The sequence below is a fragment of the Euleptes europaea genome, chromosome 3, assembly GCF_029931775.1.
Source record: "Euleptes europaea isolate rEulEur1 chromosome 3, rEulEur1.hap1, whole genome shotgun sequence".
Classification (NCBI taxonomy): domain Eukaryota; kingdom Metazoa; phylum Chordata; class Lepidosauria; order Squamata; family Sphaerodactylidae; genus Euleptes; species Euleptes europaea.
Genome location: NC_079314.1, coordinates 89,392,673 through 89,406,160, shown reverse-complemented (window position 1 = coordinate 89,406,160; position 13,488 = coordinate 89,392,673). Strand labels below are relative to the sequence as shown.

The 13,488-nt window shown below is 41.6% G+C and overlaps 1 protein-coding gene across 1 annotated transcript in view; it reads right to left on the bottom strand.

Moving 5' to 3' along the window:
• The window catches only part of MRTFA (myocardin related transcription factor A), a 139,962-nt gene that overhangs the window by 113,600 nt on the left and 12,874 nt on the right, over positions 1-13,488 (bottom strand). The window contains exon 2 of the mRNA XM_056846548.1: positions 12,093-12,229. Within this exon, the coding sequence (XP_056702526.1) occupies positions 12,093-12,229 (137 nt within the window). The remainder of the gene's footprint in view (positions 1-12,092; positions 12,230-13,488) is intronic.

Here is a 13,488-nt window from a genome sequence, read left to right as displayed (position 1 = left end):
CAGTTTCCTTAACTCAGCCCAGGTCAGTTCCATGCCGGGAAATTCCAATCACTGCAGCAGAAAACAGAAGTAATAAATTTAAGTTTCTTCCACAAAACAATTGCAGTTACATTGCCAGTTGGAAAATAAACAGGTACTTCTCTCTCCATAATCTAACAATGGTGGACACATATTCCAAGTTAGTATTGATCAAAGGCCCACAGTGTGTTATTCAAAAGTTACAGTATGTGAGATGTAACATTTCAAGAAATTTTGAAGCCATAGGAAAAAGGGGGGGAGGGGGGTCCCTAATACTGTAGATGCCTTACATAAAAATCTGCATGCTACACAATTTTGAGTGAGCAAAAACCTTGTCATAGAGCCCATTCCTGGGTGGGGGTGGCTCCATGGAAGCTGACGGCAACACAGCTGCACCGCCTCCAAAGCAATTTGCTGCTCGCGCAGCAAGCTGAAAAAGGAAATAAAAATGATTTTCAAAACCCCATGGAACTCCCCATACAGTTCCACAGGGCTGTGCCACAATTTTGCAGGAGTATTTCGATGCCTGGAAAATGGCACTATTTGAGCCTGAAAGTGGTTAGGAAGCTGCCTTAAGGCCACTCCACCTGGACATTGGTGCTGGAAGATAAGCCTGGAAAATGCCAGCTGAAGGCAGTGCTGGCGTCCGAGCTCTATGCTGTCGCCAATGTCCAGGGGGGATGGAAGATGTCACCTGACTTATACATCTCTGCCAGTTTGCACGGCGCAAGTGGCATGGACGCCGGCATGGGGGGGTCACGCCGGCTCCTGTGAGGATCCGGCCCCACCTTCAGGAATGGGCTGTTAGTGTAGTTCACTCTGGAAGACCAAGTGTTTCATAAGGTTGATTTCAGCATTCCCCAAGATCTCCTATTTCTCTGCTGGAAATAATTGGCGACGCTCTCGTAAACAAAAGTATTATTCTGGGAAAATTAACAGTTCTTAAACACCAGTTGAATATGGTGGTATCAGAAGAAATGAACAAAAATTTGAAATGTGCAAAACAAAGATATTTTGAACAGGCAAATAAACCCGGCAAATTTTTGGCGACTCAACTTCCAGACTCTTTTCAGAAACGAATCATAGCTACAAACGGCACATGGACCTATTTATACCACAACAGAGATTCAAAAAGAATTTGTATCTTTTTACAGTAAGTTATATCAAAAAGAAGACATACCAATTAAAAAGATGGAAAACATTGTACATTCTACGAATGTCAGAAAATTATCTTTGGCCCAACATAGACTTATGGATGAACCTATTTCATTAGAGGAATTAGAAGAAGGCTTAAACAAACAAAAAATAAATAAAACTCCAGGACCAGATGGAATAACTGCTTTGTTTTATCGTACTTTTAAATCTCATTTGATGGAACATTTTTTGATGCTTTGTAACTCGATAATGGAAATGGGAGAGATACCAGAAACATGGTCACATGCTTTTATTTCATTAATTCATAAGTCTGGCAGAGACCCCGAAAAAGTAACTAATTATAGACCTATCTCGTTACTTAATGTGGATTACAAAATTTATGCCTCGGTTTTATCATCCAGAATTAAGAAGTTAATTAGAGATTTGATACATGAAGATCAAGCTGGTTTTGTTCCGGGAAGGCAAATCAAGGACAATGAAAGGGTACTTTTAGATGCCATGGAGTACTACGAGCAGAATATACAACACAAAGCAGCTTTTGTCTTCCTAGATGCAGAAAAGGCATTTGATATGGTGTCTTGGGATTATATGAAAAAAAACTTTGGAGATAATGAATTTTGGAGAAAAATTTAGAAGAGCTATAGATGCTATATATACTAAACAGCAAGCGAAAATATTGGTAAATGAATCAATGTCAGGAGAATGTAGTATTCAAAAAGGGACAAGGATGTCCCCTTTCTCCTTTACTTTTTATTTTGGTGTTGGAGTCACTGTGTTGTAAGATTCGGGAAACTAAGGAGATAAAAGGTTTAAAAATAAGTAAACAAGAGTTCAAAATGAGGGCATTTGCTGATGACTTGTTATTGATTTTGGATGATCCAAATCAATCTGCCACTGAACTGAAAGAGATATTAGATTTTTATGGTAAAGTTTCGAGTTTCAAAATCAAGAAAAAACTTGAACGATCTTCAAGAATGTTCTTGGTTTAGAGCAACAACAATTTATTGATGTAACAGGTTGGCAAAAAGCGAGTAAAGTGAAGTACTTAGGAATTTGGATTTCAATGAAAAATGCGGAACTGATTATAAATAATTATGTTAAACTGTGGGAAGAAATAAAGAGGGATATGATGATCTGGACAAATAAGAACTTATCCTTATTAGGTCGTATCTCTACGGTGCAAATGAATATATTGCCAAGAATGTTATTTCTGTTTCTAAATCTTCCAATTGTATCCCAAGTAAAATACTTTGACACCTGGAAAAAAGATTTGATGAATTTCATTTGGCAAGGTAAGAAACCAAGGATAGCTTACAAGTACTTGACTGATTCAAAAGAGAGAGGTGGACTTGCACTTCCTAATTTTAAATTGTATGCTGAAGCGGCTGCTTTAGTATGGTTGAAAGACTGGATGGACTTAAAAAATACATAACTACTAGATTTGGTTTTGATAATAGAAGTGGTTGGCATGGCTATCTGTGGTATAATAAAGTGAAATCTCATGCATCATTTCAGCAACATTTGGTCAAATCGTCCCTTTATAGAATATGGACTAGATATAAACATCTACTAGAAGTAAGAACTCCATTATGTGTTTCATCACAGGAAATGTTAACTTTACGTCCATTAAGACCTGCTCAATTTGTAACTTACCAAGATCTTCTGAGATGGGAAGGTATGAAATGTTCACTCAAAGAGTATGAAGAAGTTAAAGATGTACTATCGTGGTTCCAGTATTACCAAATAAACTCAGTTTATCTACAAGATTTGAAAACTGGATTTTCTAAAACTAAATCAACTTTACAGAAACTCTTACTGGATACAAATGATCATCTTATATCCAAGATGTATAAGCTGTTATTAGAATTGTACACTGAACAAGAACAAATAAAACCTACCATGATCAGTTGGGCACAAATGTTGGGTCATGATATACCGTTGCAGAAATGGGAAAGGTTATGGACGAAGGATTTGAAACTTTTTTCCTCGCAATTATTAAGGGAGAATGTATACAAAATGATGTATAAATGGTATTTAACACCAAAGAAATTAGCAAAATCATTTCCTTCTATGTCACCAAACTGTTGGAAATGTAATAAAGAAGTAGGATCCTTTCATCATGTTTGGTGGACTTGTGAAAAAGCCAAGAAATTTTGGGAGATGATATATCAAGAACTAAGAGGGATTTTACAACAAAATATTTCTAAAACACCTGAAATGATGTTTCTAAGCATGATACCGGATACAATCTTTACTTGTCGAACTTTTTTGATATATGCCACTACAGCTGCATGTTTGATATTTGCAGCTAAATGGAAGACTGACGAGATACCGACAAAAAAAGGCTGGATAAATAACATGCTGGAATTGACAGAAATGGCAAAACTTACGGCGTTGATAAATCAGATGGATAATGTACAATTTATGGGGGAATGGGAGGCGTGGAGACTTTACTGTGAGAAGCAATTTTTAACGGGACCGCTTAAAGGATACTCTTTGATTTAATCCCTTTGATAACTTTGGATTATGAATTTATTAATATTAAGATATTGAATTAATAATTAGATGAGATAAGTCTGTTAATTGTAAAGAGTTAACAGAATAGGGATTAGAGCTGTTAGCAAAAGTATATAAAAATCAACTTAGGATGGAAGAGGGTGAGGGGGGAGTTGTTTTATATTTTAATTATTATAATAATTTACATTTTATTATCTTGTTTGATTTTTAACATATATATAAAACATCAGTTAAGTAAAAAAATAAAAATTATTTTTTAAAAAAGGGAATTAAAATAGAACACCCTTTGTTCTGCTTCTCCCCAGGCCTCTCTCTCTCTACTCTGGTCTAGTGGAACCAATGACCACTACCCCAGTTTCTTAGAAGACTGTCCCAAAGGTAAATGTCCCCTTATGCTTTGGCTTGGTAGTATGTGTTATCTGATGAAAATGGAGTTAAAGCCTGAAGGGTGTGGTTCTGTTTGACACCAGACAAGACTAACCTGTAACAGCCATACTTCCTCAATTCTTGCTCCTTTAATGCAAACAGCAGATCCATAAATTATAAATATGGAATACAACATCTGCAGCAGCCTCTAATGGGTCCCAGACAGGTGACTGAGGGACTACACAAAGCTTGACAGTCTCTTCTGCAGCTCAAATGAGATTGACATGGGTCTGTGATCAAGGCTTTCACTTGCAATGCTGCTTCCAATATTGATGTTGTACTAGTTAGCAATTTGGGAACAGAATACCGGAATATATTGTATTTCCTGCATTGTTTTCCTCTCCCAAACAAGACATGCAAAATAAGTAACCGGACTGAGCTACTTTCCCACTGAAATTTTCTTTGCAGCTCCTCCTGTACAGTGAAATACTAGGGGTTGGATCTTTTTGTACTGAACTTTAAGTACTCAGAAAGCAGCAAGATGTCTGCTAGAAGGCCTCCCACATGTGTGGAACTAGGGTTCCACAACTGCAGAACGTTCACTGAAAATATTAATCTACATGTCCTACTATGGACTTGGCACATGAATGGTGCAGTCAAGAAGGCACTCAGTTCATCTCAGTGTCCCTGCTGATACAAAAGAGAAGTGACTGCTTCCATGTAGGGCCTCACATGTTGAAACGCCAATATATGACCCATGAATTATGGATATCAGATACGACATCATCAATAATCAGCAAATGATTCACATGTGCCCATAATATTGCATAGGGAAGCCTAAAGGGTATTGGTTAAGAGAATTCATACACATAAGGAGGCAAGGAAAACAAACTAAGATGGAAACACTCTAGTTCAGGGGTAAATACAAAACTGATCGTAGTACAACTACTAATTGATTCCCAATGGACAATCAGCTTCCTCCTGACCTTTTAATGGCTGTGCTATGACAGCCGAGTAGCTGACAGCCATTCACACAAGGACTGCTTGCTGCCAGAATTCACCAAAGGAAAGGGATTCATGCAGATAGCATCTGTATGTGGAAGTCCCTCCCCAGTCTGGTATGCCCCACTGGTACTTGATTCAAAGATAATACAGACAGACGGTAAAACCTGCTGTGCGCATATCTTACTTTAACTCTATATTTAGACTTGGTCCTGTTTATAAGAAAACCAACACAATTTACCTTGCATATTGACAGGGATCTACATGACTCAGAGGATCCCACAGTAGTTGTGACTGAATCTGTCCCAAACCACCATTTTGTGACTAGCTCTAGCAGGTGGGCCATGAAATTGTGTTAAATTCCAAAGATCATGCATGACTACCAACTCATTACCTAGCACTACCGGTAGGACAGTCAAGTTCAATGAAAAACAACACAAATTTAAATCTTCAGGGGGGAAGCCCTTAAAAGCTGCCTCTCTGCTGATAAAACAGATTATTAAATCAGAAATCTATTTCTGAACACCTATATCATACCTTCTTATTGTTCCTCACATTTTCCAGTATATTTGTACCAGCTTTCCAGCTATTAGGTTGGCTCTGAAGGATGTAAGGAGCTACAAGTGGTCCATTCATCATGATTGCCAGTAGCTCTAAGTCCTCAAGGTTCACTCCCCCCATAATACTTATTTTGAACTGGATGAAGTTAAAAGGAATTGATTTCTGCTAGCTTCAGACTCATGTTACATTTTTTAAAAAATTATAAAAAAAATAGTTACACTCAGTTTAGCAGTTACTGATCCCTTTATTATCTGCATCTTATGAATGATAGCTGGCCATGTTTAAGTCATGAATTCTTCTAAGGCATAGATCTTTGCAGAATCTTAATAGTCCCATAAAAATCCATACAAAACAAGTTATAATCTTGACTGGCCAATGAACATTCAAAATGAGGGAAGCAAACTTTCAAATTGCAGAGAGTATTATTGAGACGTTAATTACTACACCACCACCACAAAAAAGTCTGATGATCCTATAATCATACTGACTTAGTGAAGATGTGTTCTTTCAACACCAGCCATATTTACTGAATTATTATCAGGCTTTACTGGAGCAACCAGATTACAAAATACTCCAGAAACAAAGTAGCAAAAAAAAAAAGTCATCAAGATGTAATGTCAGATTTGAGAGGAGTATAACAAGGTAGAAACAAAAGCCTCTTCCTCTGCAGGAATCTCCAACCTTTGGTTGTGCTCAATCATCCTCCTCCATTTGCCATCAACCCCCCACCCCACCCAAGTTCTCCAAGTGTGCCTGAAATCTTGGGGACTGACTGATGCCTTTATTACACACAACAATCCAGAGTAGGCAGAAGTCGTGCAGATTTCTCATACTGCTTCTGCCTTCCCCGAAAAGCCACAAGGTATAAAAAGTCTGCCCCTTCCTACTCCTTGAATAAGAGGTTCAGACAGAACTTATGTCTTGGTGAGCTTTCAAGGAGACAGTAGCTTCTGTCTGTTACTCAGTAATCTGACCTTCCACAAGTTCTATGCAATTTGCAGAGGCACTTGGGAAGAAATCTGTGTTGTTGTATATTCATACACCATGCCCAAGACTTTTGACAAGGCAGGATGTATGAAGGCCTGTTCACCTGCTTTACTGGATGTAAGTCTTGTTATTAAGAAATTCATAGATCTCAAAATGCAAGTTGGCTACTTGTCAGTAGTCTTGGAATGAGACAGTCAGCCCATGCCCTACCTAGAAAGCTCCTTTGCTACTTATTACTCTTGCATACACTTTAGCAGCACTGCACTCAGACCATGAATCCAGAAGCCTGTGCAGGTCTTCATCTAGCTCCTCCCACCTCCATATTATGATACAGTCATGCCAACCCAATTGTTGCTAGTAAGCAACAAATATAGGTACTCTAGCTGAGTACATGATCCCCGAAATTTACAACTCCTGAAAAAAGTTATAGTTATTATAGTTATGGAGTTTAACACCATGGCAGATTTTAAAAAGAAAACAATACAATGTCACAGAGTAATGTGTCTAAAATAAACCATACATTCAGACAGAATCCACACTTTTTGTGTGGGCCATCAAGTCACACTGATGTATGACGACTCCGTAGGGTTTTCAAGGCAAGAGATGTTCAAAGGTGGTTGGTCATCACCTGCTTCCGGCTCACAACCCAGGTATTCCTTGGAGGTGTCCCATCCAAATACTAACCAGGGTCAGGGCTGAGAGTGTGTGACTGGCCCAAGGTCACCCAGCAAGCTTCCATGGCTTGAGTGGGGATTTGAACCTGGATTTTCCAGGTCCTAGTCCGACATCTTAACCACTACATTACACTGGCTTTCTCAGTATCAACACTACAAGATTCAAAAAGTTGTCCTTTTAAGTTATTCAACTGCCAGCAAAACTTTCCCCATGTAAGGTAGTCTTGCAGGTAGTCACCAGCCTGATTGCCTCTGATGAGTGGAACTCACCCCCAGGAAACGAGACTCAAGGCTGGATATGTAGGCAGATCACTTCTGCAGTCCCATGCTGACTCAAAGCTTCTGCAGTCTGTCATACCAAAGAGAAAGCACTACTACTACCTTGCTTACCTAATTACTGACCTAAAGACTTTCCCCCAAGGAATGCTGCCAAGGAACATTCATCTTAAATTTCCACGCTACAGGTATGCATACTAAAAAATGTTCCGCACATCTTTTTTTAGGGGGACACCTTTCTTTTGAGTAAATACAGCATTAGCTATTGAGCAAATGTAGCAAAGTTATATGTTTTAATCAGCTGGACACTAGGAAAAAGGTTAACCAAACGTGTTTGTTGGTTTGCCCATCTTTTAGAACAGCAGCATAATAAGTTTTTTTCCACCCTTGTTTCCTTGTAGTACAAGCGAAGTTGTACAAGTTTCATTTTTCCCCTGTGAACATAACGTCATGTCTAAGAGATGCTGAGGCCTTGCCTTACTAATAAATTTCTTAATTCAGTGGAAATGTTTATATACCATTGTTTACAAGTCCAGGCCAAACTCTTGCTGCTCCAGCAATCACAATGGGTTATCTGCCTTCAGTAGTGGTGACTCAGAGCTTCAGAGTAGCGGAACAACATCGACAACTTCCAGCTGGCATTAAGAAAAAGTCTCTAGGTTGAATGTGACAACTGAGGTTTTATCCTTTTTCCCATCATCCCAAATCTCTGCAACATGCCTCTCTTATTGTGTGTTCTAAACAAGTAAATTTTCTTAGGACATCAGTTAAGAGGCTGAAATCTTTTATGTACTCTAAAACAATAGGAATTAAGTTCTCCTGTATAGCATGCATCATATTAAGGAATAACCCTCTTATACTAGCCTTTCCCTAAGCCAGTGAAGCTTAACAAGGGCCATCAAGAATGATCTACAAATCTCAGAGGCATTCAGAGTCTAAAATAGCCATTTCTCCTCACTTGCAATAGCTTTGGACAATCCATGGAGGACAGTTGTTTTATATTGCTCATCTCATCCCTGGGATAAATCCCAGATTTAGCCACCCACCAGGGCCTGAAAGTGGCAAAAAGCAAACAGGGTGCAGGGCATCTATGAAATGTCACTGGGTTTGGTAGCCAACTTATTTTCTACTAGCCAGATGCAAACTTCATCACAATATTACCTGCAACAGTATGATAATTCCTTGGCTAATCAGACCTTATTGCTGTGTTAAGAGGAAAACAATTCTTTAAGCTTCAGAGAACTGAACTAGCAATCTTAAAATTTATTGACATTAAATGAGTTTTACTTTTAAGCTGTGAATAATTTTGTAACTCGCTGGTCTGCCCTTTCCAATTCTTTAAAAAGAACAGTTAAATGCTTTGCCAAAAAAATCACAAAGGTGAAGACTGAGATATCTGTGGTAGCAAAAATTCAGAGTGTGCAGTCAGGTAAGAGTTTTTCCAGATTTTGGGGTGGTGGTGGTGGTAACAAGCTTAGTGGTACTACTAAGCTGAATGCAGAATATTCTCCAAGGTATCTCCAGGGGAAAAGATCTGTGTGTAAGACTGTCTGGCCCACTTTGGCAGTCAGATATATACAGACTATTCAAAAGTTATCCTTAGAGGAGATTACTTCTTTGTTTTGACATTAGCAGCAAAATTTGAAATAGCTGGAGAAAATACGTAAAAAAATCCTAAACCTAAGGAGCACTCAGAAGCAGACATTAGTAACTTTTAGTGTTCAATAAGAAACATGAGGAAGATTTCCTTCACTGTATTTTCAGTTCCAAATCAAGACCTCTTAAAATATTTGGCATCTTTAAACGCTGCTTTCAGATGAGAAATTAACACAATGGCTGCACTAACGAGGATAGAACAGAAAGGAAATGCTCAGCAGGGCTTCTCATAGTGCAGCAACTCAACAGGATTCCCATCCCCCAAAAGTCTATAGCTATAGGTCTTGGCCCCGAACTCACCCAGAGGCCACATTTGCGGGGTGGGGAGGGGCATGGAGTGGAGCACTCCCAGGCTCCGACTGGCAGCAGGGATCCGGGGCGGAGACTGCAACACCAGATGGGGGACATCCTGGGCATTCCTTCCAGGGTGCTGGCCAGAGGTGGTGGGGGCCGCAGGGACTAGGATGCAGGCCTGTTGCATTGGCCCACCCTCCCCCCTTAAAGCTGGGAGCTGCTGAGTCTCCGCCCGCTTTCCAGCAGCAGCTCTCCCACTCACCCTCCCCTTAATGCAGTGTTTATGGGGTTTTCCAGTATATCGCTATAGAGCTAGGGAGGGATCCGGTTAGGGGAGGCCATGCCTGCGTGCCCACCTCCCGTTTGGGGACCGCCAGAAGGGGTCTTGGGGTCAATTAGCAGCAGGCTAACTCAGTGACTGTCGGCTGGCTCTTACCACCAGGTGGTAGGGGAACCATGCAGAGGCTCATGGCCAGGTGGATCCTGGTTTTGCCACTCCATGATTTTCCCCCGGCAGGCAGACTGGGAGATGGGGTAACATCGAGTAGCAGATGGGTTGCTCAATGTGGGGAACCGTCCCCATGCTGTGCCAGTGCTCCTGCGGCTGTAACCAATAAAATCTGTGGCCCAGGTTTTCCCAACACAGGCTGTATATGGTTCAGGCTCCTCAATAGCTCCCCCCCCCCCACGCCGATCCCTGGGGCGCAAACGTCAAGCCTAGTTGGGAGAGATTTTGTTTCTTTTAGGCATATGAAAATGGGAAGCTTTCTGACAGACAAGTTAATGAAGATGCAAGACTGAGCAAAAAGCCAATCAAAAGCTGTCAGATCAAATCCCTACTTTGTTTCTAAACAGCCCTGGAGGCATGGGAGATGCACTGTCGAATGGTGTAGCTGATGGCCGATCTGGACATCTTTCCTTTATTCGGGCCTGTTAACAAAATGAAAAGAGAGTCCATCTTTCTAATGGACTCTGTACATTAGAGGTAGAGTCTGAGGGCCCTCTGGATGTCTACAGTGTGCCACTCTCTCCTTGGGGTGACTAGGATGCAGGCAGAAGGGTGGGAGATGAATCTCTTGACTTCTGTGAAAAGTTGAGTTCACCCTGGGAATGAAGGTGAGGTCCAGTCGAAGCACCACCTTGGCCTTGTGGAAGACAAGTGGACTTTCCTGGTTGACAAGGCTCCCAGTTCCAACACTCTCCTAGCTGAAGCCACCACTGTGAGGAAGAGTGTTTCATGTGCTCCCTTAAGCCAAAATAACTATATGTAGTCTCCAAGAAGGGAATCTCTGGACCACAGGAGGGTTGATCTACAAAACCCCTTTGATGAAGCAGAGTATATAAGGATGTCTGGATAAAAGCTACGTGTGGTAAGATCGTATCTACAGCTGCTACTTGGCAACGAAGGGTGGACACTTTTAGCTTTTGATGAACACCCTCTTGAACGAAGACCAACAGGTGACCCAGCCCAGGATCAAGGCAACTGATGCACTTGTGTTGGCACCACCTTGTGAAGGTTTTCAATGTAGTATTGTAACAAGTGCCTTGTGGAGGCTTTCCTGGAGGCCATGATGGTCTCCGCCACCTCTGAATAGCAGCCTAGGTTCAGGAGCCCATGCCTTTCAAGAGCTACATGGTCAAATGGAGCTACTCTGGCACCAGATACCAAACCAGGCCCTGCTACAACGTGTCTGGACTCACTGGTATCTTCCAAGGGCCTTTACTGAAAGCTCCACTAAGGATGGAAACCATGGCCCATAGGGCCAATCCGAAGCCACAGAGACCACTTCTGCCTCCTCCGGATGTATCTTCATAGAGCTTTCAGGATCACCAGGAGTATCAGGAAGGCGCACAGTAGGGCCCTTGGGCCACGGAGAAGTTAGGGCATCCATTTGTTCTGATTGAGGGTGATATTATCTGGACAAGACTCTTACTTGATGATGCCGGCGCAAACAGATCCACCTCTGGAATCCCAAATCCAGCTGCAATTTGTAGGAAAATATCCTGTTTGATAGACCATTTGTTTTTGTCTGTCTGTCCAGTCAGTCTGCCTGGACATTCAGAGATCCCTGGATATATTCAGCGGAAATGGACAGTAGGTGATTCTCCACCCAGAAAAGGATGAATTGGACCTCTGCATGTAGGGGGTATGACCTGGAAACCCCCATCCCCAGTTTGATGATGTGGGCCTCAGCTGAAATATTGTCTGACCTGATGAGTACATGCCAATCCCTGGAAGTAGGTGAGTGTTTTCCTGATGGCTCTGAGTTCCAAGGTGCCAGACAGTGACGCTCCCTAAGTGGACAGACTCACAACTGTAAAGAATTGCATTATATGCTCCATGAGGTATGATTGACCCCATCTGTCATCTCAGTTTGTTGGGGTCAGACCACCAGATCATGTTCTGTCTTAGAGTTAGTGTTAGACTCAGGGTTTTGTTGTTCTTCAGAATCTCTAGTTGATAGGGTCAGAGGAACCACAGGAGTGGTACAGCATGTAATCGGGCCCATGGAACTGTTCCTATGCAAGAAATCATTAGGCCCTGAAGGCAAGCAGAGACATCAGCTGGGCTGTCTTGGCTCTGACCATATCCTTGGCCAAGCTCCATATCCTGGAAACCTGGTCTTCCAGGATGTACAACATGATCATGCCAAACTGTTGCAGCCTCTGCAAGAGTACGACTGCTCTTCCTGTTGAGCACGAAGCTATAGGTTCTCCAGGAGCTGAATGGTTTTGAGGGTGTTCCTGGTCACTCACTCCCAAGTTGGAAAGCAGATCAGGATGTAGTTCAGATAAGGGTGGATCTGGATTCCTTGGCAATCGATCAGAGCCACCAGTGGTACAAGGTCTTTGGAGAAGACCCAAGCAGTCAATGCTTGGGTCCTCAACTAGAAATGCCAGCTGTTGTAGACATGTTTCAGCTAGGAGTATCAAGACAGTCTCCAAACAGCCTTATACCCTGAAATGGATGGGCTATTACTATGGATTCAGAATGAAGATGCATTTGCCAAGTGCAAAGCCAAACAAGCCACCACTATAGAGCAGGATGCAAAGGTAATGGAGTCAAGGGAGGAGTCTGCCAGAATATGGCTGGTGCCCTCTATTGCCCTTCTGTTGTCGCTGGGAATGAGATGGACCAGATTACAGGCCAACACAATGGCTGCTCTAGAGATTAAAGTGGAGGTAGCTAACGCCCTGGTGGTCATTGCCATGGCTTTGTGGGATTTCTGCAGTGCACAGTCTGTTTTTCTGTCCAATCCATCCTTTACAGATCCAACGCCAACCTCTGAGACCAGGCCTGTGGATTGTAACACTGCTATTGGAGTGTCCACTAGGGGAACCTACAACAAATCCATAGCATGAACATCCAAGGAATAAAGCTTTTTGATAACCTTTGGGAACTACTTGTTAAATATAGGCTTGGCTCACACTCCCTTCATCAGCCTTTCGAAGAAGTTGGGGAAGAGAACCAGCAAGCCAACGAGATGTAGCAATTAAGACTGCTGGAGTAGGGCTCGTAGTACCTGGATTCAAGTCCCTAATCAGCCATCTACCTCATGGTAATGAGGCTAGCCATACACTCTCAGTCTAACCTACCTCACATGGTTGGTGAGAGGATAAAACAACTGGAGTGGGGACCATGTTGGCCATCCTGCATTCCTTGAAGGACAAAAAGTTAGACTTGAAAACACTTGATTTCATATTTGACACAATGGCTGGTTTTTCTTGTTAACTATGGTATTTGAAAGCAGTGCTAGGAAACATGCAAGCCTAGCAATCAAACACTTCATTCTGGGAAACTCATCCCTTCTGAATTTAAAATATGCCAGTTATTTAGCCTTGAAATAGCTGAATGCCATACATGATAAAAACCCAAACGCCAATGCTAATTTACAGAAATTGCAAATAGAAGAAAAACTATTTGAAAAAACAAAGAAAGTGTTCATTAAACAGTACCATAAAATGCTTACACACTACACTT